The 26,227-nt window shown below is 51.0% G+C and overlaps 1 protein-coding gene across 6 annotated transcripts in view; it reads right to left on the bottom strand.

Annotated features, from left to right (window-relative positions):
* Positions 1–24,632, bottom strand: part of FARP2 (FERM, ARH/RhoGEF and pleckstrin domain protein 2) — an 86,135-nt gene extending 61,503 nt beyond the window's left edge. For all 6 annotated transcript variants that reach the window (XR_003678133.2, XR_008619455.1, XM_028483534.2 and 3 more), the window contains exons 1-2: positions 24,517–24,632; positions 13,999–14,215 (exon numbers count right to left, since the gene is read on the bottom strand). Coding sequence is in view for 4 of the 6 variants with exons in the window: in XM_028483534.2 (XP_028339335.1) it covers positions 13,999–14,187 (189 nt within the window). In the remaining 2 variants the exon portion in view is untranslated. The remainder of the gene's footprint in view (positions 1–13,998; positions 14,216–24,516) is intronic.
* Positions 24,633–26,227: the final 1,595 nt, after the last annotated feature.

Below are 26,227 nucleotides of genomic sequence, written 5' to 3'. Positions count from 1 at the left end.
TGCCTGCCCTGACGTGTGTGCCCCTGTGGAGACTCTGCCTGCTCCCCAGCCAGGGCCCTGCAGAGGGAAGCCTGCCTACAAAATCAAACTGTGCCTTTAAAAAGGTCACTGGAACCAACACCTAGCAGTCTGAACCTTCATTTGCAAAAATGCACGGACAACCAGGAATGAGCAGACGCTTGACACCAAACTCCTGAAACAGAGGTGTCGGCCTGGAAAGCAGAGAGATGGATTCCCGAACGGAGCGCATGCGGTGACCAAAACCAAAACAACGTCATGAAAAAAACCACGGGGATCCTCAGAAAGGCCAATGGGACGGGTCAGTGTACTCGTACAATGGGAAGATTTCGAAGAAAGAAAAACAGCAACTAAAGAATAAAAGGAGGAAATACAAAGACAACTCCAGAAATTAAAGGTCAGCAGGAGGCCTGAACTGAACGGGTGAGACATTCACCTGCACGGGTGTGGACAATAAATGGAGGCGTTCCTCTCCAGATGGAGTAATGGAAGAAGCGTTCAGACTCAGGAAAGTGAATCGGGAACCACCGACGTGTCTAAGAGGAACCCCAGGAGGGGGCGACACAGGAGGGGAGGGGTCGGGGGAAGGGGCGCTCACTGACTCTTCTGAGGAGGGCAGTGTGGACTGTCACTTCCTCAGTCTCTTGCTGGAATCACTGAAAATCAGGAAAGAAGATAAGAAACAAAAATGTAAAGTCCCTTTTCAGCAAAACTAGGAACCTGCTAACCCCGAATCACAGCTTGCTGGGAGGAGTGCCAGCAGCAGAGCCCGCCCGAGGGCGCGGCAAGACGCGGCAAGACGCCAGGGCACAGGTTTCAGCAGAAAGCCTCACAGAGCACCGAGTCACGCGACGGGCACAGCTTGGGGGGTGAAACCTACACCCCTTGTTTGCGAAAAGGAGGGGAAGAGGCGGCGGTGGAGAAGCCAAACCCGGCCGTCTGGCTTGGAGATGCCCAGGAGGCGGAGCCAAATGAGGCACACGCAGGACAGGGTGGAAGCCGGCCCCGCGAAGACCCAGGCCGGCTGCTGCTTTCGGCTGGCTGAGAATGAGGGATGAGCTGAGTCACCCCCAAGCCTCAGGCCGTACACAAATGCCAAATGTCCACAACTCTACAACCAGTCCCTCATAAAAGACCCCCTTAAAATAGCTAATCCATGAGCAGCTGAACTGCTTCAAAGATGGGTGACCAAAATAGAACAATCCCGCAAATATTCAAAGACATTCAAGATAAAAGGAGGGAAAATAAAACAACAAAAAAAAGTCAGATGAACACTTAGCAGAAAAATGCTGCCTCTTAGCAGATGAAACTGCGGCCAAAATTTCATTAACTGTTAGAAAACAGTTAATAAAGCAACTGCCTCTGTAATATAGGAGCACAAAGCAGAGGAACAGGAGCTCTGGAAAGAGAAGAGACGAGAACAGCTATTCAAGGAAAAGGGGCCGCCTGGGAGTGAGTTCCCGGGTGCCTGCTTTCTGGCCATGTGACCCTGGGCAACAGTGTAAACTGGGTTACTTGTCTTTTATTATTGAGTTGTGAGAGTTGTTTTAAAAAATATATTCTAGGGACTTCCCTGGTGGCACGGTGGTTGGGAATCCGCCTGCCAATGCAGGGGACACGGGCTCGAGCCCCGGTCCGGGAAGATCCCACATGCCGCGGAGCAACGAAGCCCGTGCGCCACAACTACTGAGCCTGAGCTCTAGAGCCCGCGAGCCACAACTACTGAGACCGTGAGCCTAGAGCCTGTGCTCCGCAACAAGAGAAGCCACCGCAATGAGAAGCCCGTGCACCCCAATGAAGAGTAGCCCCAGCTCAATGCAACTAGAGAAAGCCCAAGCATAGCAACAAAGACCCAATGCAGCCAAAAATAAAATAAATAAAAATTTAAAATAAACAAAAACCAACAAACTTTGGTTTTCCAGAACTTAGAGTAACAATTTTCCAAAACAAGTTTGCCCTCCTCTAGTGCTCTTAGGTGTCTCCTAATCTGATTCCACTAAATAAGGAAAAATTGAAGACCCTTTGTAGAAGCCTGTGCTCTCAGCAAGTGTATCAAAGTCTCTCAAGATGTCTTTTTTTATTCTTTATGTTAATACGCTAACAAGTTCAATTTTATCTCAGTACTTATGTAAAATTTATAGTTTCATTTCATAATACAATTTGAATTCCTTGCTACATTTAGGATATGTTTCTACTATTTTATACAGTTTTTTTTTTTTTTTTGCGGTACGCGGGCCTCTCACTGCTGTGGCCTCTCCCGTTGCGGAGCACAGGCTCCGGACGCGCAGGCTCAGCAGCCATGGCTCACGGGCCCAGCCGCTCCGCGGCATGTGGGATCTTCCCAGACCGGGGCACGAACCCATGTCCCCTGCATCGGCAGGTGGATTCTCAACCACTGCGCCACCAGGGAAGCCCCTTTTATACAGTTTTAAAAGACATAGGATTGATGTAAATCAGAGCCAGAAGCAAACGGCTATAAAGCTGACTATCCTTGATTTAGTATGTCTGATTTAAAAGAGTCCGTGTTCCAACATCATTTCCAGAAGGAAAGCAACGTCTAGAGCCTTAAAGTCATTCTGAGTTGTCTTAACTGAAAATTACTTTAATAGAGGGAAAAAAGGCTTTTCTTCGGATACAAAAATCTAACTTTATCAGATTCAAATACCAAAACATGCAAAAAAGCATAAGGCCACATATTAGTGAATTAAACAAATGCAAAAAATATAATTATGAGGAAACATTATAAATATCTAAAAATAAAACAGTAAGAAAGAATGTATCTTTCATAATCAGTAATGTTAAATTTATTTTAGAAAAAGATATTTTAGGCTCGACAGGGAAGCTATGACAGAAGTCTACACGGGAACTTCTGAAGAAGGCTCAGTCCCAGGCAGCGGTTTGAGACCAAGAGCCGAGCAGGAAAACATTTCTTTCTGATTTTCACTGTCACCAGAAAAAGCCCTCAAGTAAGGGCTGGGATCCTCTGCCACGGTGGCAAAATGAAGCCGTGTTACATAAACTACAAAATTACACACACAAAAGCATAACACGTGTGCAAAGGACATTCCAAAGCATTCCAGTAACAACAGTTGGGAAGCACCTACAGATGTTTTTCATGCTTCTCTTTAGAGACTAGTCAAAATCTCGCTGAAAATAAAAGCACACAATTGCTGTGACCCAGGAGTCGAGGACAGGAGAGTTTAAAGCGGCCTCCTTGGCCAACAGCTGACATGGCTGGCACATGTGTCTCGCTGCAGGGGCCCGAGCGCAGGAGGGCCAGGGCCTCCCCGGGGACCCACCTCCTGCGTCCCCTCTCCTCCCACCCACATGCCCGGTTCTGGGTCCTCAGCCTCCGGGCCCCTGCACCCCCTGCACGTGCAAATCCATCTCCACCCCTTCCTGTCTAAGGGTGTACCCACACTCCGCCCCTGCCTGCTTTGTTTCTCTCCTGAGCACTAAGGGCTCTGCTTTCCCTGGTTTATCCTCGAGCTTCTACTGCAGCATAGCAGCAAGAAGGCTGGGCTCACCTGGCATCCTGGCTTGGCTTCCATAGTGGTGCCCGGAGCATCCCAGGTGCCGGGACACACCTGCCCCCGAGAGCCATGGGGTCGCGGAGCGCAGCACAAACGCAAACCGACAGCCTGTCCAGGTGTCCAATCCCTGACTGTGCTTGCCATAAACTTTCTGTCCTTTTCTTCACTGTAAGTTGTCACTTTCTGTGATGTCTCCAGCATCCCCTGGCTTTTTCTTTTCACTTCAAATACCATATACTTACTCTCAACTTCCCATTTTTTTTAACTTCTAATACGATGTAGAAAAATTTGCAAATTGCATATTTGATAAGGGGTTAAGATCCAGGATATGTAGAGAACTTTTAAAACTTAACAAAAAAACCAAACAACTCAATTCAAAAATGGGCAAAGGACCTGGATAGATATTTTTCCAAAGAAGATATATATAGATATATATATATATCTATATATATACAAATAAGCCCATGAAAAGATGCTCAACATCACTGACCATCAGGAAAATGCAAATCAAAACCACAGTGAGATACCACCCCACACCCATCAGGATAGCCGCTATCAAAAAAAAAAAAAAAAAAGAAAGAAAGAAAAAGAAAAGAAAATAACAAGTGTTGGCTAAGATGTGGAGAAATTAGAAACCTCACGCACTGTTGGTGAGAATGCAAAATGGTACAGTCACTGTGGAAAACAGTACGGAGCTTCCTCAACAAATTAAAATAGAATGACCACGTGATTAAGCAATCCCACTACTGGGTATACACCCAAACGGAAAGAAAGCAGAGTCTTGAGGAGATGTCTGTACACCCACGTTCACAGCAGCACTACTCACAAGAGCTAAAACGTGGAAGCAACTAATCTGCCCCTCAGCATTTGAAGGGCTAAGCAAAATGTGAGCCATCCATACAGTGGGACATCATTCACCTTGAAAAGGAAGTTCTGACACAGGCTGCGACACGAGAGAACCTCGACACCACGGTGCTGAGTGAAATAAGCCACTCGCTCAAGAACAAATACTGTGTGATTCCACTTACATGAGGTACTCAGAGGAGAAGAATCACAGAGACAGTAGGATGGTGGGTGCCAGGGGCTGGGGGTGGGTCAGTGTTTCACGGGGACAGAGCTTCAATTTTACAAGATGAAGAGTGACAGGGACGGACGGTGGTGACGGCTGCACAACGACGAGACTGGACTTAGTGCCACTGAGCTGCGCGCTGAAAAGTGGTTAACGTGGTAAACCTCTCTTGCATGTATTTTACCGAAAAAAAAAAAAAGTAGAGCAAACACACACACAAAAAACCCCTCAAAACAAAACCAAAATAGTTAAGTCTGATAAAACTGTGTCTAAAAAACATAACTTTTGCCTATTAAACTGGAGATTTTATTAAAAACCATAATAGGTGCTGCTGGGGGGTGTGAAGTGCTTCTGCCCTTTGTGGGGCCCCCCGAGGGCCGTACAACAGCCACTGATGCAGAACCTCCAGCTCCAGATATTTATCTAAAGGGAAAAATCCAGAATGTGTATAAAGATTTATTACAAAGAAACTGAAAACTAGAAAACTACGTAGTCACTAAAAATTTAAGGAGAAAGTATACAGAAACATGTTCAACCGTATGCTAAGTTTAAAAACAGACTACAAATGTACGTGGTTTGATTCTAGGTGTGTTTAATGAATATATGTGAACAGATAAAAGGCTGGGAGGATATTCAGAACACTGTGCTTGGCTGTTTCCTGGGTGGTGATTCTTGGCTGTAGGCCTTCCCTATCTTCCATTTTCTTACAAGGGACATGTGTGATTTGTATCAATCAGCTGAACTCCCTCCCAAACAGGCGGCATCAGGAACCCTGCGTGCCATCCTGGCTGGTCTCCGAGGTGATGGCTGCACGAGAGCCTCGCCAGGGGCACAGCGTTGCCAGGGAGCGGGCGCGACGCCGGTGCAAGTGCTAATCATGGTGGACACGCTATTCGTGAAACAGTAAGATAAACTTTGGAAAAAACGTGTATTAAACACAGTACAAGTGAAAACACAGAATGCTCTCCTTGAAAGAAGAGAGAATTGTAATCCTCCAGCCAGCTTTCTGGAGAATCTTGGTTACTTTCTTTAACTGAAAGTGATCAGTAACACAGAATTAGGTTCTTAGGACAGAAAATGAATTGTGGGGCTGCTACGACCTAGCAAAGCTCCACTGAGAAGTGGAGCTTGGAGGAAGTCTTGCGGAACACCATACCTTCGGGGGTGGGGGAGAAGGGAAGGGGAGGGAGAGGGGAGGGGAGGGGAGGGGAGGGGAGGGTGTGTTTGTTTTGTTCAGGGATTGAGTGAATGGACGGAGGGAAGAAATGAGGGTCAGGAGACATGGGTCAGCAAAGGGTGCCCGGGATGTGGGAGGGCACACATTCCAGAACCCGTCAGCTCTTCTCTAAACCCCGGCCGCCCATCCTGCCCAGAATCACCTGAGGATTCCTCAGCAGCACAGCATGTTTTAAAGGTGGCCTTGGCGACCCGAATGTGCAGTAGGTGTGTGAAAGGCTCACTGGAGGCTGCGGGGGGTGGTGGGTGGGGTGGGTGGAGGGGGACCAGGAGGACGGCAGAGCTCTCGGATGACCTGGCTGGGGACAGGAATCAGGATGGGACGCAGACGGCCCCGGGGCCAGGCCCACCAGCGGCCGCACTGGGCAGCAGCCCCCGTGGACGGAAGCAGCAGGAGAAAGGCCACAGGACCAGAGGATGGCTGGCAGTGGTCCTGTGCGGACGAAGGGCCCGTGAGACGGTCTAACGGGTTTCCAGGGCAATCCACGTACCTGGGCAGGGCGAAAACGGGCACATCCTACACCCACAAAGTCCACGCTGGGGACACACCCTAGAGAAACCCATGCACGCGGCAACACACACAAGAACATCCGCAGCGGCACTGCTCCTAACACATCCAGACACTGTTCACCACCGAACAGAGCAGATTCTAGTAAGTTCAGGAAGCCCTGGGGTGTGCTCAATATGGGGGGCAGGACATGGGGTGTGTGTCGGGCAGCCGAGCGAAGGCCTGCAGAGGAGGACGCTGGGCCTTTCTGGCCTCCCCGCCACGTGGCCCCCGCAGGAGCAGACAGGCGCGGACGTCACCCTGCCCCCCCACTCCGGCCACATGTCCGGACGGGGCCCCTGGGCAAAGCCGTTCCCGGACTTGGAGCAAGGCCCTTCCTCACGCCATCGGGCGGTGAGGGGCTGAGATTTAAAACCCGGTCCTAACGTGCCCCACGCGGCTGCAGGGAGAGGGATGGGCATGCGAGCCCGGGAGGCCTAGGTGGTCAGGCAGCGTCACCCTCAGGCGGGCCACCTCCTTGTGGGGAGCTGGGCCAAGAGTGCAGGCATCGGACATTTCTGGGAAGGGACGGGAACTGAATGGCAACAGCGATTCAAGGGCCCAGTCGGTGAAACGAGTTCGAGGTCAGCTCTTCTAGCCTCCTGTGAACAAAGGACAACAGAACCACATTCTTCCCGATCAGTAGACGAGGGCATCACGTGGAGAAGAACAAGGGTTCTGGAGACACCCGGGGGGTGGGGTGGGGTCACAGGTCAGCTGCGTCACCCATCACCTCACTCTGCCTCTGCCTCCTGCTGGGCTTGCCAACGACATAAGCCCGTACGTGTCTTAAGGGCTCAGGAAACAGCTTGCAAGTCAAGACAACCCAATGGGCAAGTTTCCTTTCTATGACCCTCTGCTGGGACCCTGAGACAAGTCTGCTGTCTTCCATTACACAACCGTGGGGATGGGTCTTCACTCGGTGACATTTCCCAGTTCTTTTCCATTTGTCATGGGTCATCATTGCGGGGTCATCCAACATAGACTGTACATGCCAACCCGCAGGCATGTGCGTGTGCAGGCGTGTGCGTGCGTGTGTGTTGGAGCTTCGATACCACAACTGGGTAAACGTCCACACCTCTGCCTCGTCCCACCCTACCACATTCCTGGGCTTCAGGGTCAAAACACAGATCAATTTTCCAAGACAAAATAATAGGTTTCAAAACCTAGGGCAGAATCACATAATTGCTGCATATACTAGGGACACACAGAGCTCTTGTATAAAGCCTATATTATCGCCAAACTTCAGATGCTGAATTACTAACTTCTTCTTCTGAGATCAGACCAAAATAAGCTCTAAGGCGGTTTCCTTGCCATATTTAGGGTGCTCATGTAGGAGCAGTGACAAACATCTGGCTACGATACTTTCTGGAATTCTGGCTATTTCTTCCTGGCCAGAAAGAAAACATTAAGTTTTTACTGGAATAGCAACTTCAAGTCCTTCAGCATGGGACTTCATGGCTGAGAATCTGTCCTACTTGCCACATATTTAAGCTAAAGCTTTTGAAATTCTAAAAAAAAGAAAGAAAGAAAGCCCACTCTGAAACTTTTGAGGATGTTAAGAAAAGGGGGAACGTGAGCAACCTTCATGTTCATTAGAACCCCACCACACCTGCCAGCAAAGGCATGACATTCCCTCCCATGGGTGAGGTCTCCCTCACCCAAACCACATCCCAGACTGTTCTTTCAATCACTAAATATCACTCTTTCCACAATACCGACTCCAGATAACAGAAAAGCTATAGGTGACGTCCATTCCTAACCCCACCATGAATGGTCAGCGAGGCAGGTACGTGCCCTGTCCCCAGTGCCGCGCCCTCTGCAGTCGAGGGGAGGCCTCTCCAGGGAGGACAGGACCGCCAGCTCGGCCCCTCTGCTGCTCCTGGGGCAGCATGGACACAGCTCACACGTACAGGGCAAGGAGCTGGACGCTTTCTACTCCCTGACTTTGCACACAGGACAATCGAGCTGACACACGGCCTCCAGATGGTTTCTCTTACAGCTGAGAAAAAAACTTTCCAGAGCTGAGGTCAGATTTCTAATTTCAAAACCACAGAATTCATTTAATTAACTGAAAACAAACCATGATTTTACTAGATCAAAAAATTGGTCACTGACTGACCTTCGGGGAGTTAAAAATCCCATCAGTAAATGTCAAACATCACTTAAAATAAGACAGAGTTGAAGTTCCACCCTGAATCCATCAGACAGATTTCTCCCCCTTTCTTTGTGCCCTTCCAGACAAAACAGAAGTATTTTAATTTAACTGGTAATCAATATAAAGAACCATAAAGTACATCTTGCTTCATTATCATACATAATCATAATAAACATAAGTTTGTTAAAGCAAATGATCTACATGGATGAGAGTAAATCGTAGACACTGGCAGCTAGTACTTACAAATCAGATAAATATTGGTTTAAAAATACAATTGTCGGGCTTCCCTGGTGGCACAGTGGTTGAGAGTCCGCCTGCCGATGCAGGGGACATGGGTTCGTGCCCCGGTCCAGGAAGATCCCACATGCCGCGGAGCGGCTGGGCCCGTGAGCCATGGCGGCTGAGCCTGCGCGTCCGGAGCCTGTGCCCCGCAACGGGGGAGGCCACAACGGTGAGAGGCCCGCGTACCGCCAAAAAAAAAAAAAAAAAAATACAATTGTCAGGGGACTTCCCTGGTGGTCCAGTAGGTAAGACTCCATGCTCCCAATGCAGGGGGGCCGGGTTCGATCCCTGGTCGGGGAACTAGATCCTGCATGCCGCAACTAAGAGTCCGCATGCCGCAACTAAGACCCGGCACAGCCCAAATAAATAAATAAACAAACCAACAAATACATCTTTTAAAAATAAATAAAAATAGTGTCAGAAAAAGTTCCTAATTCTATACATTTGCATGACAACACTAAATGAAACTTTAAAATGTTTTAAAAAATTTGACACGCTCCTCTACCAGCTTCAGTTCCCAGGGCCTCCAGGGCCTGCCCTCAGCCTGCTTTCTCTGTGGTCCTCACAACTCTGGGATGTAGAAATGTTCATTCCACGTGTGGCAACTGGGCCACAGCGAGACGGTTAACTCCACAATTACTCATAATCTACCCGAGGAACTACCCCCAAAGATAAATTTTTAATGGTACAATTCTCATATTTTGGGGCTGAAAACCTTCCTTTCTTTAGCCATTAAAAATTTTTTAAATTTCACCTCAAACCACAACGAGATACCACTTGAAACCCACTAGGATGGTTAGAATCAAAAAGTCAAACAAGGGCTTCCCTGGTGGCGCGGTGGTTGCGCGTCCGCCTGCCGATGCAGGGGAACCGGGTTCGCGCCCCGGTCTGGGAGGATCCCACGTGCCGCGGGGCGGCTGGGCCCGTGGGCCGTGGCCGCTGGGCCTGTGCGTCCAGAAACAATAGTAAATGTAGTTGAGAATGTGGGGAAATTGGAAGCCTCATAAAGTTGCTGGTGGATATAAATGGTGCGGCCGCTTTGGAAAGCAGTCTGCCAGTTCCCCAAACGATCACACACAGTTGCTGTATGACTCAGCAGTCCCACCCCCAGGTGTCTGTCCGAGACAAACGGAAACGCATGTCCCCACAAAACCTGTACCCGAATGTTTACGGCAGTGACGTTCGCAACAGCCCAAAGGTGGGACGTCCACCAGCTGACGAGTGGGGAACAAAAAGGAAAATAGTGCTGAGACGTCGAACAACGTGGATGAACCCCTAAAACACCACGCTAAGTGACAAGCCAGTCACAAACGGCCACGTACGACTCTGCTCAGATGAAAGGGGTCTGTGGATACAGGACCCAGGTCACGATTTGCTTAGACCTGCGGGGCGGGCACTGAGGATGCTGGGGCTGCGAGGGCGACAGCTAAAGGGCGTGGGGTTTCCAACTGGGAGGGATGAAAACGTTCTAAAATTGACCGGAGTGATGGCTCTGCGTTTCCGTGAATACGTTAAAAACCACTGAATTGTACGCTTTACGTGGGTGATTGTACGGTTATGTGAGTTATATATCAATAAAGCTGCTAAAAAGTTTCAGCTTATTCAATGCTGCTCAGGAAAAAGCAGACAGACCCCAGCTTGCAGCTTCCAGCCACCTTGACTTTGGGGCAGCAGGACTGCAGACCGAGAGAGAAAGCCAGAGGAAGAAAAGGCTCCCGTGTGGCCAGCGGTTCTGGCTCTCAGAGCGCTGGCCGGTATCGTGGGGACTGAGCTGGCGGAAGCAAAGCTCATGTCACCGCCCTAGCGGGTGGGAGACAGACGGAGCCGGGGGCTCGCGGACGGCGCGCACCCCTCGGAAGGAAGGGAATGAGGGCGGGGGGAGGGCGGCCTCAGCTGCTGAAGCAGCAGGAGACGATGAGCCACAGACTCTGCCTGTGAAGAGCCACAGGCACCAGCAGAAGACGCCGTTTCAAAAATAACTAAACGTCAACTTCTTCCCCTAAGAATAAACCTTCAGTATCAACCAGGGGAGTCCACACAGGCCACACCAGGCCAGGTGTCACCGGCTGCACCAGGAGGTAACATCAGCACATCAGCCCTGCGAGTCTGCAGATAGTACTGCAGAAAACTTAGTAAAAAAATAAACCAAATCAGCACAGCGTAAGATAGGTGTGGACGGCCAAAAAACCCCGGACACACAAAACATGACACCTGAATCCCTAACGTCAGAAGACGTTGCCATAGAGGGAAAAACTAAAAACTCTCCTAAAGAAAGCATGTTACCCAAGCTCACCCTCGCTTCCGTTCGGTCGACCGCACTTACCGGCACTGGTCCAAACACGGAAGCAGCCTCGCCGCCCAGGACCTTCCTTCCAGGAGGAGAACCCGGCCAGCTCTGGGGCGGGGGCATCTCCCCCAAGACCTGCCTTTTGTGCCACCAACAGAGGCCATCTGCCCCGGGACCTCGCTGCCCGGCACCTCAAGTCTGTACCACCCACAGACCCACAGCGAAAGCCACCCAACCACAGTGTGTCTCTCAGTCCAAGTGTACAGGGCGGGCGGGGGAACGACAGACAAGATCAGTGACCAGGGATGGTGGGGCAGGGGCGGCAGGCCCGGGGAGACCCAGCCTGGGCTCTGCGGCTCGGATCTTGGCAACGGCGGCCCACGGGAGACACCGGGGAGGAGGGAGCAGGGCAGATGCACCTTCTCCAGCAGCCCCTCCCGGAGGAGACCCCACAAAGTGCTTCATCTGGCAAACCCGCCCAGCCCGCTGACACCAGATACCAGAGCTTCGCAGACTGTTTCTTTCCAGGGACTGTGCACCTGATCCCCGGCAACAGCTGTGTGAGAGCCCGCAGAAAATGGCCACAGACTCCTGGGTACTTCTCCACGCCTTGAACCTGGGCTTGCCTGGCAGCCTGCTTGATCAGTAAAACCCGGCAGAAGGTACACGTGTGAATTACAAGCCTAGACCTCAGGGACCTCACAGCTGCCACCCCTGAGCAATTCCCATCACCATGCGAACAACGTTACGCCAGCTCGCTGGAGAGTGAGGTCCCACACGGAGAGAGGTTCCAGTTGGGGCCCCAGACATGTGAGCGAGGCCATCCTAGACCACTCAGCACCCAGATCAGCAGAACCTCCAAGCCAACACTCAGACATGCAGAAAATATTAAATATTTGCCCTTTTAAGTTATTAGGTTTGGGGGTGACGTGTTACTCAGCAAAGCTAACTGATACAGCTGTAGACGACTAGGGTACTTAGAAATAGAATACAACTAACTTACAAAAAAATACATTGAGTTTTAACTTCTCCTGAATGGTATGCATCAGTGGGTAGCACAATTTAAAAAGTACCCTATCCAACTCAGGATATACAACAGCAATTTGATTCTTTAATTTCTGGTAACTCTGCCAGGTATATCAAAATACCAAACATGATGGCTCTATTTGCTTAAAAGAAACAACAATCTCAATTTATTAAAACTTTGACACGCTCTCTATATTCTGAACCTTTATAAAATGCTATCTCTGATTTAAAAACGAATTTCTCAGAGAAGGATTACATCTTATTTATGACTCAACAATAAATGTGTGCTTTTTTCCTTTTTTGGTCCTAGGTTTAGTTGATAAAGACCATTAAGCAGGCCAGAAAAAGATGCTCTAAAAGTAAACCCTAAGTAATGCAATTCTTTTCTTTTCTCTTCTTCCTTCCTTTCTTTCAAAAAATCTGAACCTCTTTTAAGCCTAGACCATAGCAAATGTGTTTATCACAGGATGGCTACATGGTGGAAATTCTTCCAAACATTTGGCTGGAAGAGACCTGGAAGCCCAGCTAATTCCCAGACCTTTAACCTGTTTCTCCAGGTGACTCATCAGAGTATGGAGAGCCAGCCTCCCCTCTTCAGGACTCAAAGGTGGCCTGTTCCCAACTCCCTGCCCTGCAAAGGCTGCTTCTTGCAACACAGGAATGACTTGGGAAGGTGGACAGACAGGCACTACCAGTTCCAGTTACCACTGCCCTGATGAAATGACATCTGGTTTCTTCCTCAAATAAGACCTAAAAGAAGCATTCAGGGTTCCCTGAGTTCAGACACTAGGAATCTAGGCACTAGCTACCTGCCATCGAACACTCAAGGTGTACCCTGGGCTCCAAGCAGGAGGGCACCTCTACTCCTCAAGCCCCCCAGCTGGCCTCTCCCCTCCGCTCCCCCCGCCCCCGACCGTGCTCACCTCCTTCCTCACCTCCGCCTTCTCACGCAAGGCATCCTGCAATCAGGCTCCACGGGAGCCTCGAGGTTTCCTCTAGGCCTCTCCACACCGGGCCCACAGCTCTTCAATCATCTTTCTATTTTCTGTGTAGCATCTGGACCTCTCCCCAAGCATAAATAAACCTCCTGCTAAAGTTTAAGTTCATTCTCTCGTCTTTACTTTGTGACTTTAAGAGCAGGGGACGCTTCCAAAGGTATTACTTTAAGCCAATATAAAAATATTAGAAAAAAGAATGGATTCCTTCATTACTTATGAAAATAAGTAATTTTTAAAAAGAACATTCATTCTATTGCCATTTAGAAAATCAGAAAAGATGTTTTCAAACATCTGCTATATTCAATTGTCTTTGCCAACATTATCAGTGCAATCTGTTATTAGAGAATTTTCACAATAAAAATGTTATCATTGCTGACCTAGAAAGACAAGCCCTGTGCGAGCGCCGTGCCAGGCTCTTCGTGTGCTGAGTGCTCCGCTCTCACCCCAGCCACCCTGGGAGGCGGGGACTTGAGTCACCCTCACATTCAGACGAGGACACACTGTGAGGCTAAGGGGCGTCCCTCACCCAGCGGCTCGGCCACCAGGACCTGGGTGGAGACAAGCTGGTTCCAGTCTGCACTGCATGGCTCTCAGCCAGCCTCTCAAAAGAGAAGAACGTCAAGACCACGTTACGTCAGAATTTTAAGAGAGGAGAATACCACTCCCCAAACTAAAATGGGAAACGCAGACGGAGTTCCCAAGGATTTTACTACCAGCCACTCATGGGCGACTTGATAATCAGGCAAAGTCTAACCAGCAAAATGGAGTTTGGTACATAATACCAAATAATACCCGACTTCTAGAAAACGTGAGGAAGTAGGCCTCCAGGAATCACGCTTCTTACCTCAACGTCAAACACCTCGACGGAGTTGTCCAGCAGCTGCACTCGGACGGGCGTCCTGGCCGCCGGCCACGCCGCTGCTGCCGAGGGGCCCTGCCCAGGCTCGAGGGTGCTGACGCCCACGGGGGTCGGGGCGCCTAGGCGTGTCCCTGGGGTCTGCAGGACGCGGTAGGTTCCTTCCAGCTCCCCCATTCTTCACCAGCTAAGAGTGAGGAATGCACTAAAACACACAAAACCCCCCCAAATTATCCCCAGTTATTTCGATGTTAAAACAACATAAGAAAATTATCAGGTACACAAGAATTCTCTGCACTGTTTTTGCACTTCTACGAGTCTTAACTTACATCAAAATTAAGGGTTTAGAAAGATTATCTTCTCCTCATACCTCGACGGGTGAGCATACACAGCAACAAGCCCCAGCACCACTGTCGCCTGGCTGCGCGCAAGCCGGCGGTGCGTGAACTCATTTAACCCCCAGACCCTCTGAAGGAGCCGCAGCATCTCTGCTCACGGGCAGGGGGAGGGGAGGCCCACAGCCGCCTGCCTCTCTTTCCCCAGACCACCCGGAGGCCCTGCACCTCCTCCCTCCACCAGCCCAGACATTCACGTGCTGACCACACGCTCTGTGTGCCGGACAGCGCTTTTCAGCAAAGGGAAAGGGGTACACACAGCACGGTGCCAACGTGCATCCCGGGTCCCACCTCTGCTGACACGGTGGGGAAAATGCCAAGGAAGATGGATGAAGACAGCCAGGCTGTCTGCCCGCTTTGCACGCCCTGGTTTTTCTAAGCTGTGTCACCAGGCTGGAGCGGGGGCCACCAGTGGTTCAGGAGGTAACTTCAGACTTGGCGCTGAGTGACAGCCTGGCACACGTCACGGGGAGCACACGCGGGCCACCCTTCCCAGCACCCGCCCCGCCCCGTTCTCACAATACCCTTGCGGGCACCACCACCCACGCCCTCCTCACCCATGACGACACCGAGGGTCTGCAAGGGTCAGAGAGCTGCCCCGCTCGTGCCCTTTCAACCCTCCTCAACGTGCCGGGGGAAGGGTTTCCGGTTCTTAGCTGTTAAGCTGAACGGAGCCAATCACGCCATTGTTTTTAACAACCAAAGGACAGGCTCCGTGCCCGCCAGAATCTGGTCATACCGCCTTGCTTTTAGTCGTCCTTATTAATATAGTTACCTTCTATTTATGGCCAATTCCCTTCTTAAATACGTGTATTTATGTATGAAAGTCAACTTAAAGAAACATACCTAATGGTTAAACACGGTATGGCAAACACAAATGTCAGATGTTTAATCAAGAAAGAATGCAGATGCTGTGAAAATCATTTTATTTTGCTTAATCATCTTCAAAAAGTCTTCTACTAATTTGCAGTAAATATTTTAGAGAATTCATCTCACTAAACTCCTAGTCCGTGCCCTTTCATGCCGACTTAATTGCTGAGTCCTCTGGTCTTTTCCTCTTTTTCGAGCTTATTTTGTTATCAAGATAAACCAACTCATGAACTTATTATCTCTTCAATTAAGATGGAAAAGCTTCTCAGGGACCCACTGCCAAGCAGCTCCTACTTAAACCCTACTCAGCGAAGACCTTCCCAACAATCTGCGTGAGAATTTCCATGCACGTCTGGTTTAGCAAACAGGCAAACAGAAAATGAGAACGCTAAAACCCCCGCGAAAAGTGAAACGTGCGTAGCATGAGCAAAGTGATGAGGCGACGTGTCATTCTGCGAAATACAGCTCCCGACCCACCTCATGCACAAACCAACGGCTGACCCCCTGCTCGGACTGGCACGCAGCCCCCCCCGCGCCACACGTGTGGTTCAGGTTGGCAGTTACCCACTGTCTTCAGAATTCTCTCTCCAGGCTGCATGCCCCTGGGAGCGTCACTAATTCTGTAAATATCTGCTAAGTATTTACTCAATTAACATCGCAGGCATCAAAGAGCAGGCACGGCACAGGCCGCAGTCAGGAACCACACTTCAGAAAAGCCCTGTTTTCATGCCACTGACTGATACTCAGCGTGAGGTATATGAGGCTCTGAGAGCCATAAATGGGAGCGTTTTCATGCCAGTCTCACAAACTTGAGTAGTTACTGCAGAAGAGAGGGGTGTTAAGGAAGTCAAGCCCACCTCTCAGGCGTCCCAGGCGCGTACACAGGTGAGAGTAACGCGTGGTCAGCTCACAGCACTCGCCCAACACCCACCACCAAGAGGAGGTTCTCCTGAAACAAGCTACAGGACGTTTTACTTTGGGCACCAAAGTGATCCTTTCCCTTTTAAGTAAAGCTATAATTCTGAAAACATATATACAACCAAGATGTACTTTTAGGAGTCACTTACGTTGTGTATTCCATTGTAAAATTCTCATTTATATTTCTTCATAATAATTTTAGATGGAAAAAAATTTCTTCAGGTTCTTTCTATTTTACTTATCATAAGAAAGTCATGTCTAAGCGCCTAATTTAAAAAAAAAACAAAAAAAACCAAGCAAGACTAACCTGTCTTGAGGGGCACATCAGGTGAGAAAACTGCAAGAAGAACAGGCAAGGAGGTTATTCCTAGAACAGTCAGGGCAGTGGTCCCCTTGGTGGGAGGGGCCTGTCCCGGGGGCAGGGCACAGGGGAGGGGTCCTGGGTGTGGCCGGCACAGTTCCATCGCTTCACTGGACAGTGTCCACTTCATGCATTAATCTGTACATTTGATTAATGCAGTTTTTCTGTATCTGTTTATTTTATAATAAAAAATATATTTAAACCAGCATACTTTTAATTTACCATTGTTTCATCTCTCATAAGAACAAAACCTATGTTAGACAGATGAAAAAAACAATTTTCTTGGCTCAAGGAATTCTAAAACATGGCTCTTGAGAGGAAGCCTTTGCAGGTTTGTACACCTTCTGAGCAGCACGCTTACATCCTAGTTACGTGCACCTGGTCAGAGTAAGACACCCACACAGCTTAGGCTGAGACTCCGGACCACGAGACGGCCTGATCCCGGAGGTTCATCCGAGGGAGACAAGTTCTCTTAAGAGGAAGTGACCCCGTGGGGCACCTCCTGCTGATATTCCAAAGAAAGCTCTGTTTGCTATTACACAATGGCAATGTGGCATTAAACCACCCATTTAATAATTACCCAGCTTTAAGAAAGTTTAGGAAGGAAGACACTTCCTGGAAAATTGAATGTAACCGCCGTGCTGTGAATGTTAGTTAATCATGGTCTCGTTTTAGAACAAGCGGCAGAAGGGACCCCTCCCTGCAGGGCGTGAAGCTGCCCGTTCAGCAGTCTTGCTACAGCCTGACTGCTCCTGCAGTCTGACAGTGGGAAAAACGAAAGGGAAAAATGTATGCACTGAATTTGCTCTACATAAATTATAACCTAACAGAAATTACTTTGTTTTGCTCTGTGTGCTTATAAATAAACATGAAAGAGGCAAGAATTTGCAAACTGGACTAGACACACAGAGCGTGTCCCGCAGTCCTGCAGGCCCTAAACGTCAGGCATTAGCCCCTGCTCACTCCCCTGCGGCTGCCAGAGACCCTCTCCAGAAACCTGGAGGGAAGCAGCAGTGTCAAGAGTCAGGCGCCTACGAGGGGCTCCAGTTCCCTCCTCCCTCCCAGGTGACCAAAATGGTTTGCAGTCTTCATTCCTAAAAATATTTCTGGTGGCTACATACAAATTTCCGCCACTGATATTTAGTGTTACCTACTACAAACTCGGCTCCTATATATTCTCATTTAATAAAAAGTTTAAAAACCAATTCGTGACATATAATTTCCATCTTGAAGTTGGAAAAATTCAGCTCAAAAGTCTGCCAAGGCTTTGGGTGATGATGTGTCAATGCAGGTTTGTAACGAAGGTACCACTCGGGGGGGTGGGGGGTACGGGGGGGAGACTGTGCACGTCTGGGGGCGGGGGGCATATGAGAAATCTGTGAAACTTCCACTCGATTTTGCTGTGAACTTAAAATTGCTCTGAAAAGCAGGTCTATTAAAAAGAAAAGAAAGCTCTGCCACAGAACACATAATTCAGAAGTGACAAAGCCAGGACATAAGCCCAGCCCAGATTTGGCCCTCAAGTCGCCTCCCCCTCGGCTGGGAAATCAGCCCGTGGCTCCCCAGACAAGCGCAGTCCACTGTCCACAGCAGTGGAAGTTGCTAAAGTTTCTGTCACGCATGGAAAAGATCTCTACATGCTTCTTTGATGAGAAGGTGAATAAAAGCAAGGTGCAAAGCAGGCGCATGGTGCACTAACTCTGGTTAAAAGAGGAAGACCGTAAACACGTTTTTTCAAACAACCATTTTTCAAACAACCACCCTGGAGGGTAAACCAAAACCTAAAGGAAAGACCTGCCTCTGGGGGCAGGGGGAGGGGGAGGCGCTGGGAGGGCAGCGCTGGGCTCTGCTTCCTGAGCCTACGGTGTTCAGTCATGTCGCATAGGGAACCCTGTCGATGTGCTTTTGCCACGTAACATAACCTGTTCCCAGAAGTATCACCACGGGGTGACGGCCATGGGGGCCAAAATTCTGCCCACCGCAAGGTCTTTGTCGGGTAATTCCGATGTCTGCATCATCTCAGCTGTAGCCTGTCTTTTCTCTTGTGAGCTGGTACTTCCTTGGTTCTGTGTAGGCCAGGTAATTTGGGATTATATCCTGGACATTTTAAACACTGTGTTATGAGCCTCTGGCCTTGTTTAAATCCCACAGAGAATGTGGCACTTCTCTTTCAGCAGCACTGGCCTTGCCGGGTTCAGGCCGCAGCCGTGGTCTCAGCATCAGCTCCACCTTCAGAGGCTCCATCCTCCCTGTGCACCATCACCCAGCTGCCAGCCTGGCTCCCGGGCTGTGGTCGACCCCTTAGTTGAGTTCCCACAGCCTCTGGCAAGTGGCGCAGGGTCGGCCCCATGCGTGTACAGCTCGGGGTCGAGCCCAAAAGTTCATCGGCAACTCTGAGGGGTCACCTCCTGAGCTCCCCGGCTCCACAGCTCCGTGGCTTACTTCTCAGTCCTCCAGCCAGAGGGCTGTGGCTTGCTTCCCTGCTCTGCCGTGCACATCCTGGGACTGCACCCTTGCTGGGACCAGGCTGCAGGAAAGAGAGTAAAAAGCCCTTGGACTTTTAGGTGTCTCAGGCCTGGCTGGAGAACAGGGAGAGAGAGAAGAAGAAATGGTGGCTTTCTCCCACTCTCTCTAGAGCCCAAGCTGGGTGGCTCCCCCTGCAGCCCTCCCTGTCTGCCCCTGGAGCCCATCTCTGGGTTTCGGACACCCTGAAGCCGGCTGGGGACCGGGCGTGCTAGAGGGAGAACAGGAAGCTCGGTGCTCCTGCGGCAGGTGCTTCAGACCCTGGCCTTTGCCTGCCCGCCATCACTTCCTTGCCAGGCTCCTCAGAGCTGCTCACGCAGCTGTCCAGCTTTGTAGCCACAGTCACAGCGGGCAGACAGGGTGGAGGAGGCTTACGCCTCTTCCCACAAACGGAACTGGACACCCATGCTTTTTTTTAAAATTAATTTATTCATTTTGGCTGTGCTGGGTCTTTGTTGCTGCGCGTAGGCTTTCTCTGGTTGTGGCGAGCGGGGGCTACTCTACGTTGTGGTGCGCAGGCTTCTCGTTGCAGTGGCTTCTCTTGTTGTGGCGCACGGGCTTCAGTAGTTGCAGCACATGGGCTCGGTAGTTGCGGCTCGTGGGCTCCAGAGCGCAGGCTCAGTAGCTGTGGCGCACGGGCTTCGTTGCTCCGTGGCACGTGGGATCTTCCTGGACCAGGGCTTGAACCCGTGTCCCCTGTGTTGGCAGGCGGATTCTTAACCACTGCGCCACCAGGGAAGCCTGACATCCATGCATTTAAAGCATGTTTGCAGAGGTCATCTTTGAGAGAGGGAAGAGGGTTGATTTTTATTTCCTTCTTTCCTGGCACCTGTATCTCTTGAATTGCCTGCCGTGATGAACGTGCACTACTTCTGAAACCAGACGGCCTCCGGGCAGACGACGGCAGGGGTCACCTACAGCCGCCCGCTCACCTTCAAAGAGAGAGCCGGGGCAACAGCCCATGTCTCCTCTAGGCGTTGTGCTTGCTCCTCCTTCTCAAATAGTGCAGGTAAAATAAAAACGAACATTTTAAAACACGCTCTTTAAATCAATTTAAAAATTGATTTCTTGTTCAGATACTGAGACTTGTTCCCCCCGACATTCATCTTGTGTTAACTATTACCAAGGCAACTGGGACCTGAATGATGTAGGAGATAAAGTTAATAACGCCCAATCATTTAAACGATTTGTAAAACAGACAGTGCTGCTTCCTCCTTCCAGACACATCCCACCAGCCGCAGGAAGAGGCGCCGTGCACCCTCACCCACATGCCTCCACGGTGTCATGTGGCACCAAGCTACGGACCACAAGCTGCCCCTATGCCGGCAGTGTGACTCTAGAGCCATTCTGCCTCGTTTCTGGGCCCCTCACTGGCACCGGCCCTTCCAAGGTCCTAAGAAAGGCCCTCAGTGAAGTGTGGCCATGATCACAGCCTTCTGGAAAATTCGAAAACATATTAAAATTGCAATCGACTAACACTGCTGCCCCTTCCACCCCAAGTCTGTCTCTGTCCCTCCTTCCCTCCATGTCAGGCAGCTCAGGAGAGGACCCAGCTACCAGCACAAGAAGCTGGAGACACCCTTAGTTTGGGCTCAAGCGGAGACGTTTCAGGTGTTCACACTGAGGTGACCACCAGCTTCGCAATGCAGCTATGGTTCCCGGAACACCACTGCCAGTCCCGTGCTTGCGCGCCGGAGGGTTATGAAACAAAGGTACAGGGCCCGGGCCCTGCAGCAACACGAACAGACCCGATGGCACCTGGTGCTGGAAGCATGTGGGCCCTGGGAAAGGAGCAAGGTTTGAAACTCGGGGAGCCAGACGCACATTTGTGGGAAAATCATCACCAGACTCGTCAAAATGCAAGCAGAGTTCAGTACTCAGTAGTCAAAACTGCACTTCTCGCCTGTCAGAAAAAAAAATTTATGAGGTAGCAGTATAACTATAAATACACCATTGATTTTTTAACGTTTTTGAATGGAATTGTGCAAAACAGAATTGATCAGAACTCCTGCTTTTCCAAGACACAATCTGTAGCTGTGCTAGAAACAGCAAGTGTGAAACCATGTTATATATATCCTAACAATCAATAATGAGATTTTTGATCAGCCATGCTAGAGGAATCACTGAATTCTTTCTATTCTCTGTCATATGACGAGGCAACTAGAAAGTACATAGCCAGATGAAAAGTATTATAGAAGTGTGTCAGATAATTAACAAATAGCTATCTTCCTGGATTTAGTGATGTCTGTATCAATGGTCAGCTTTTTCAAATCTGTATCTTATTTACTTTTTTCTCATTCTAAATAAATATCTGCAACTTAATTTTCAAATTGATTTTTATTTGTAACACTGTATTTTCTTAAAGAGGCCTCCTCCCCCCAACTGGATAAGTCTCAGGCCCCATGAAAGTTGGCATCTGCCCTTGCCCCAGATGAAATCTGATTAGTTCAAACATTTATTGAGCACCTTGCCTCGGTATCAAGCAAGTCTAAGTCCTTAAAGATACGGGAGCCTGTAAGAGGGAGGAAATCCCTCCCGTTACAGTGGGAGAAGACAAAGAAGACAGTCTGTTAAAGGGTGGTAAGAGCCGTGTGGAAGTGAAGTGAGGAAGCCTCCAGGAATCTGGTAGGTGGCGAGGGAGGGAGGAGGCCTCAGCAAAAAGGGGGTGTCTGCGCATCTGGTCCTCACAACCCCCATCACACACGTGCTGTCTCGTCTCTGGTTTAAGGGACCCGACGTGGCGAGTACACGATGATCTAGAAGGGGAGACCACTGTGGACGTGGCCCTGACCGCTGCCCGCCACAGCAGCGGAGGGCAGGAAGCACGAGGTAACACCGAGGAAGGCAGCGCGGCTAGCCTGGCCAGGACGGCTCTCCAGGATGAAGCGGGAACTGGGCCCTGCAGGGCGACAGGAGACCAGCTAGACAAGAGCAGCCTGCGCGCAGGCAGGGGCTGCTGGGCAAGGCTGAGAGTGGAGGGGCCCTGAGGATGCCCACAGGGGGCCAGGCTGTGGGGGTCTCGAGGGCCCACCTAAGAGGTCTGGGTGGAATCTCATACCTCCTTCTGTGCTGCAGCTGGGAGAGAGGGGATGAAGAAAGATTCGTCACTGCATCCGACAACGTCAGAGGGCCTTTCTGCTTTTGAATTTTAAAAAGACTATAAACCAGAACACCAGCTTAGCGAGAAAACAGTCCTGTGACCCTAAAATAAAACTACTCACATCACTCCACCTTCCCTTCTCATCCTTGTCCACGTCCTCGCACATTTTTACATCAGTATAATTGCTGTGTACAAACTACTTCGCCTTTTTGGTTAAGATGTGTTTTTCAACATATTTCCATGGATCAAAATGGTTCAAATTTTGCTGGGAAGGAAGGATAGGAAGGAGACTGCCAGAGCATGTCTACTGGCTGAGGAGTACTCTACCCCTCTGACGTGCAGAGTTTATGTATCAAAGTTTGTTTTCAAAACTGGGATTCCAAAATCAAAATCTTTATCAAATACGGCTAGCTGCTCTCCAAAAAGATTAGACCAATTTACAGAATCACCAGAAACCCACCAAACACTGGCCTCTATCATATTAAGCTTTGTGGAACCCTCTCACCTTTTTGGCACCCTGTTGCCAAGGTAAACCCCGGAGTTGACAAATATGCTACCGTCCAGTCATGCTCTACACACGGGATCTCAGAGAGCACCACCAGAGTGACCTCGGCTCAACATCCAGCTTTACAGCGGGGTTTCCCCGCACCCAACACCAAGCCGTGTGCAGGAAGCCCACGACCCGCTGAGCAAATGGGGAGGTGGCAGGCTTATACGAAAGCGGGTGAAGAACACACAGGAACAAACCTGAAAGGGCAAGCAGCAGTAACAAACACCTGTTACCCTCTCAGGATAGAGGAGGTGCTGGTGTGAGTAGAGGCAGGAGTGTTTGGAAAGGAGTGGAACAGAATTCCTTGGGGCCCAGGGGATTTAAAAGAGCTTGCATAGAATTACCCATGCATCCACCTTTGCTGTGTCAATCCAGTGCATATCCTTCCCTCCAAGCAGGATAATTCTGCTTGAATACTGCGTACTCCTCTCTCTACTGTCTCCTCAGATTATTCTTCCACCTGGTAATATAATGGCTAACACTTCTTAAGCACTTACTGTGTGCCGGGCATCTAGCTAACAGCGTTTCCACTGGTGCTCAATCCTCACAACAAGTCTATGAGGCAGGCAAACTGTAACCTCATTTGCTGAGAGGGAACCTGTGGCAGAGATAAATGAATGTATCATATAAACTTCCCTTTTGGGAAAGGATGCCCATGCATGTAAACAAGCCAGCAAACTTCTGCAGCTCCTGTCAGCGTCTGGTCCAAACAGCTCAGTGTGAACTGCGCACGGAGAATCTGCAACAAAGCAGGAGCACCGAGGAAGCAGGGCCAGGGTGTGACCTAAACCGGTCACCCCGCTCCTCTGCTTCCAGACAGGGCCTGGGCACGTCTCCTCTGCAGATTTTGAGAGAACCAAATAAAATACGGGCATGAAGCGCTTCACAACCCTTCCCAGAGAGCTACATCTGTAGTGTACAGGAACTCATAAAAACCTTTCAAAAAACAGCAGATACAGACAATGAACATTAGATGTGGCCTACCAGCAAAGGTCACTCCATGCCTGCTGACCTCAAATGTCCTCTCCCATCTCTGTGGCAGGAGAAAACTGCACACTGTCCACACACAACCAGCCCGCAGGCCCAACGCCCCTGACAGCCATCGAGCACGTCCGCAGTCCTCCGCCGGAAGCGCCCTCACAGACGTGAGCAAAGGTACAGAGAAGAGCCACCCTGAGATGTAAATCTTCCCATCCTTTCACTGTGGACTGACATTATTTCCTTCAATGCACCTTGTGTGAATTTGGTTTTCACGGCAATTACTGACCAGCACACGAAAGGCCACCAGAGGCTGCAGCCACCATAGTAAACGGAAACGGGGGCATATTCCAGCCCCAGCTTTCACCGTCTGCCTTTAGAAGGCTCCCATTGCCTGAGGAGCCGTTCTATACTTCATGGCATAAAAACATCAACACCTAATACCGATTCCCGGCGTTAAGATACAATCTAAGGAAAGGCCAAAAAGGGCGTGGTCTCAGGAGGCGCGAGCTTCCACCTGTGGCTCTGCCGGGGCCTCCACGCGGGACCCTCCCCGGCCGCCCCCGGCGCCTCCACGCGGGACCCTCCCGCCCACCCCGGGCCTCCAGCGGGCAGGCTCCCCACACACGGCCTTCCTCGCATGGGGCCTGCCGCCCTAAGGCCTTCTGAGCCCGGGCGTGGACTCCTCTGGCCGCCCGCCGTCCGGAGGCGCCCGCCCTGCCCTGGGCTTTGGCCCACGGCCTCCGCCGCCCGCCCCCGAGGCGCAGCCCGGCCCCTGCCTGACCGGTGCCCCGCTGTCCCGCACGCTCACCAGCCGCCAGGCCCGCGCTGTCGCCTGCAGCGCCCTTCAGATCCCGCGTCTGCTCCGCCCGCTTGCGACAGCCCGTAGGCCGCCCCCGCACCGCGAGCCCAGTCCCTAACCCCCGCCCAGGGCCCCGCCCCCGCCCCCGCGGACGCGCCGCCGATTGGCCTGCGGACTCTGGGGCGGGGCCTCCGTGGCCGCGGCCTAGAAGCGCGGCACAGAATTCTGATTGGTGAATGGACCGGAGGAGGCAGGGCGAGAGTGCAAGCGCGGAGTCCAATGCAATTCAGCAGATATTCGGCTCGCAGGGCGGCGCGGGGTCCTGGGCGGGGCGCGGTTCCGGCTCGGGGAGGGGCGGGGCGCCGGCTCTGGGGGGCGGGGCGTCGGCTCTGAGAGCAGGGTCCGGCTCGGAGGGTGGGGCGCGGTCCCGGCGTGGCCATCTGCTGGCTCCCTCCGACCCCGCCCCTGGCTGCCAGCCTTCCCGTTACCGGTTCCACCCACCAATTGCGATCCTCCTGGGGCTACTGGTGTCGTGGCCTACGGGCACCGAGAGCCCCGCGAGGATGTGCTGAGGAGGAAGCGGGCCGTGCTGGCGAGGCCTGCGGCCCTTCCAGGCTTCACAGTCCTCCTCTAGCCTCGTGGCCCCCACCCGGAAATGGAAACGTGACACCACGTCCGGAGCCCCCAGGCCCGCGACTCGCAGCAGCACACGCCCCTTCTTCGAAGAGGTTCAGTGAACTTCTACGCATCCTTCAAGACCCGGTTCAATTTGCCCTGGTCCTGGCCCCCACCGCAGTCCCCCCGCCTCCCGAGGCAGGCCAGGAGGGCGCCCGCGCGCCCCCCGCGCTCTTTCTAGGGAGTAAACCGAGGATGGACCCGGACCCATCTAGGAGGGGACTCCTACGGTTCTGGCCACCGGATCAAGACCCCGACCCCGTACGTTTCCCAAAGGAAGCAGGAACAGCCGCTCCCCGCGGGGGAGCTTCGGATTCGAGACTCAGAAGGGCACTCCTGTCCCCCGTCGCTCCCTCCGAGCTTTTCCTCTAACTGGCCTCCAGCGACACCACCGACAGCCCCGATGTCAGAACCCAGGCGCTGTTTTCGCTGCTCCCAGGGTGGCACACACCCCTCGGCACAGAACCCCGACAGGTTAAGCAGCCTCAGTGGGGACCCCGCAGGGGGAAAGCCTGGTCAGAGGCTGCGGGGTGTATGCTGGAGGGAGGGCCTGAGGCAGAGGTGCAGGACCTGGGGGAGGGAGGGACCTGGAAAGAAGGAACCAGAGACAGGGCTCTAGGCAGACACTGAGAAGGAAGTAAAGGGGCCCAGGCGGTCCTGGGGTGGTCAGTGGAGTGGGCAGAGGGCCGGCCAGCCACCCAGATCAGGCTTACAGTCCAGGTTTTCAACATTTCTTCTAATAAGTTAGTAGTTTTAATACAGTGAATGAGATCCTTCCCCACATTTTCTCTTTAGTGGGCAGACATCACTGAACTCTCACTAGTGGTAATTTTTATCATTCACTTTAAGTAGATGATCAGATTCCCATGTAAATGTTTCCTTTCCAATCTTTATGGCTTGCTCTTTTGGGCTGGGATCGCCAATACAGAGTTGTTGGGTACAGATGTTGGTGCAAATAATTACTCCTGATTTTTTAAAAAAATTATTTTATTTACTTATTTTTGGCTGCATTGGGTCTTCGTTGCTGTGCACGGGCTTTCTCTAG

This window comes from Physeter macrocephalus, chromosome 2 (assembly GCF_002837175.3).
Source record: "Physeter macrocephalus isolate SW-GA chromosome 2, ASM283717v5, whole genome shotgun sequence".
In the NCBI taxonomy this organism is placed as follows: Eukaryota; Metazoa; Chordata; class Mammalia; order Artiodactyla; family Physeteridae; genus Physeter; species Physeter macrocephalus.
Note: the sequence above shows the minus strand (reverse complement) of the source record. Positions and strands in the feature narration are given on the sequence as shown.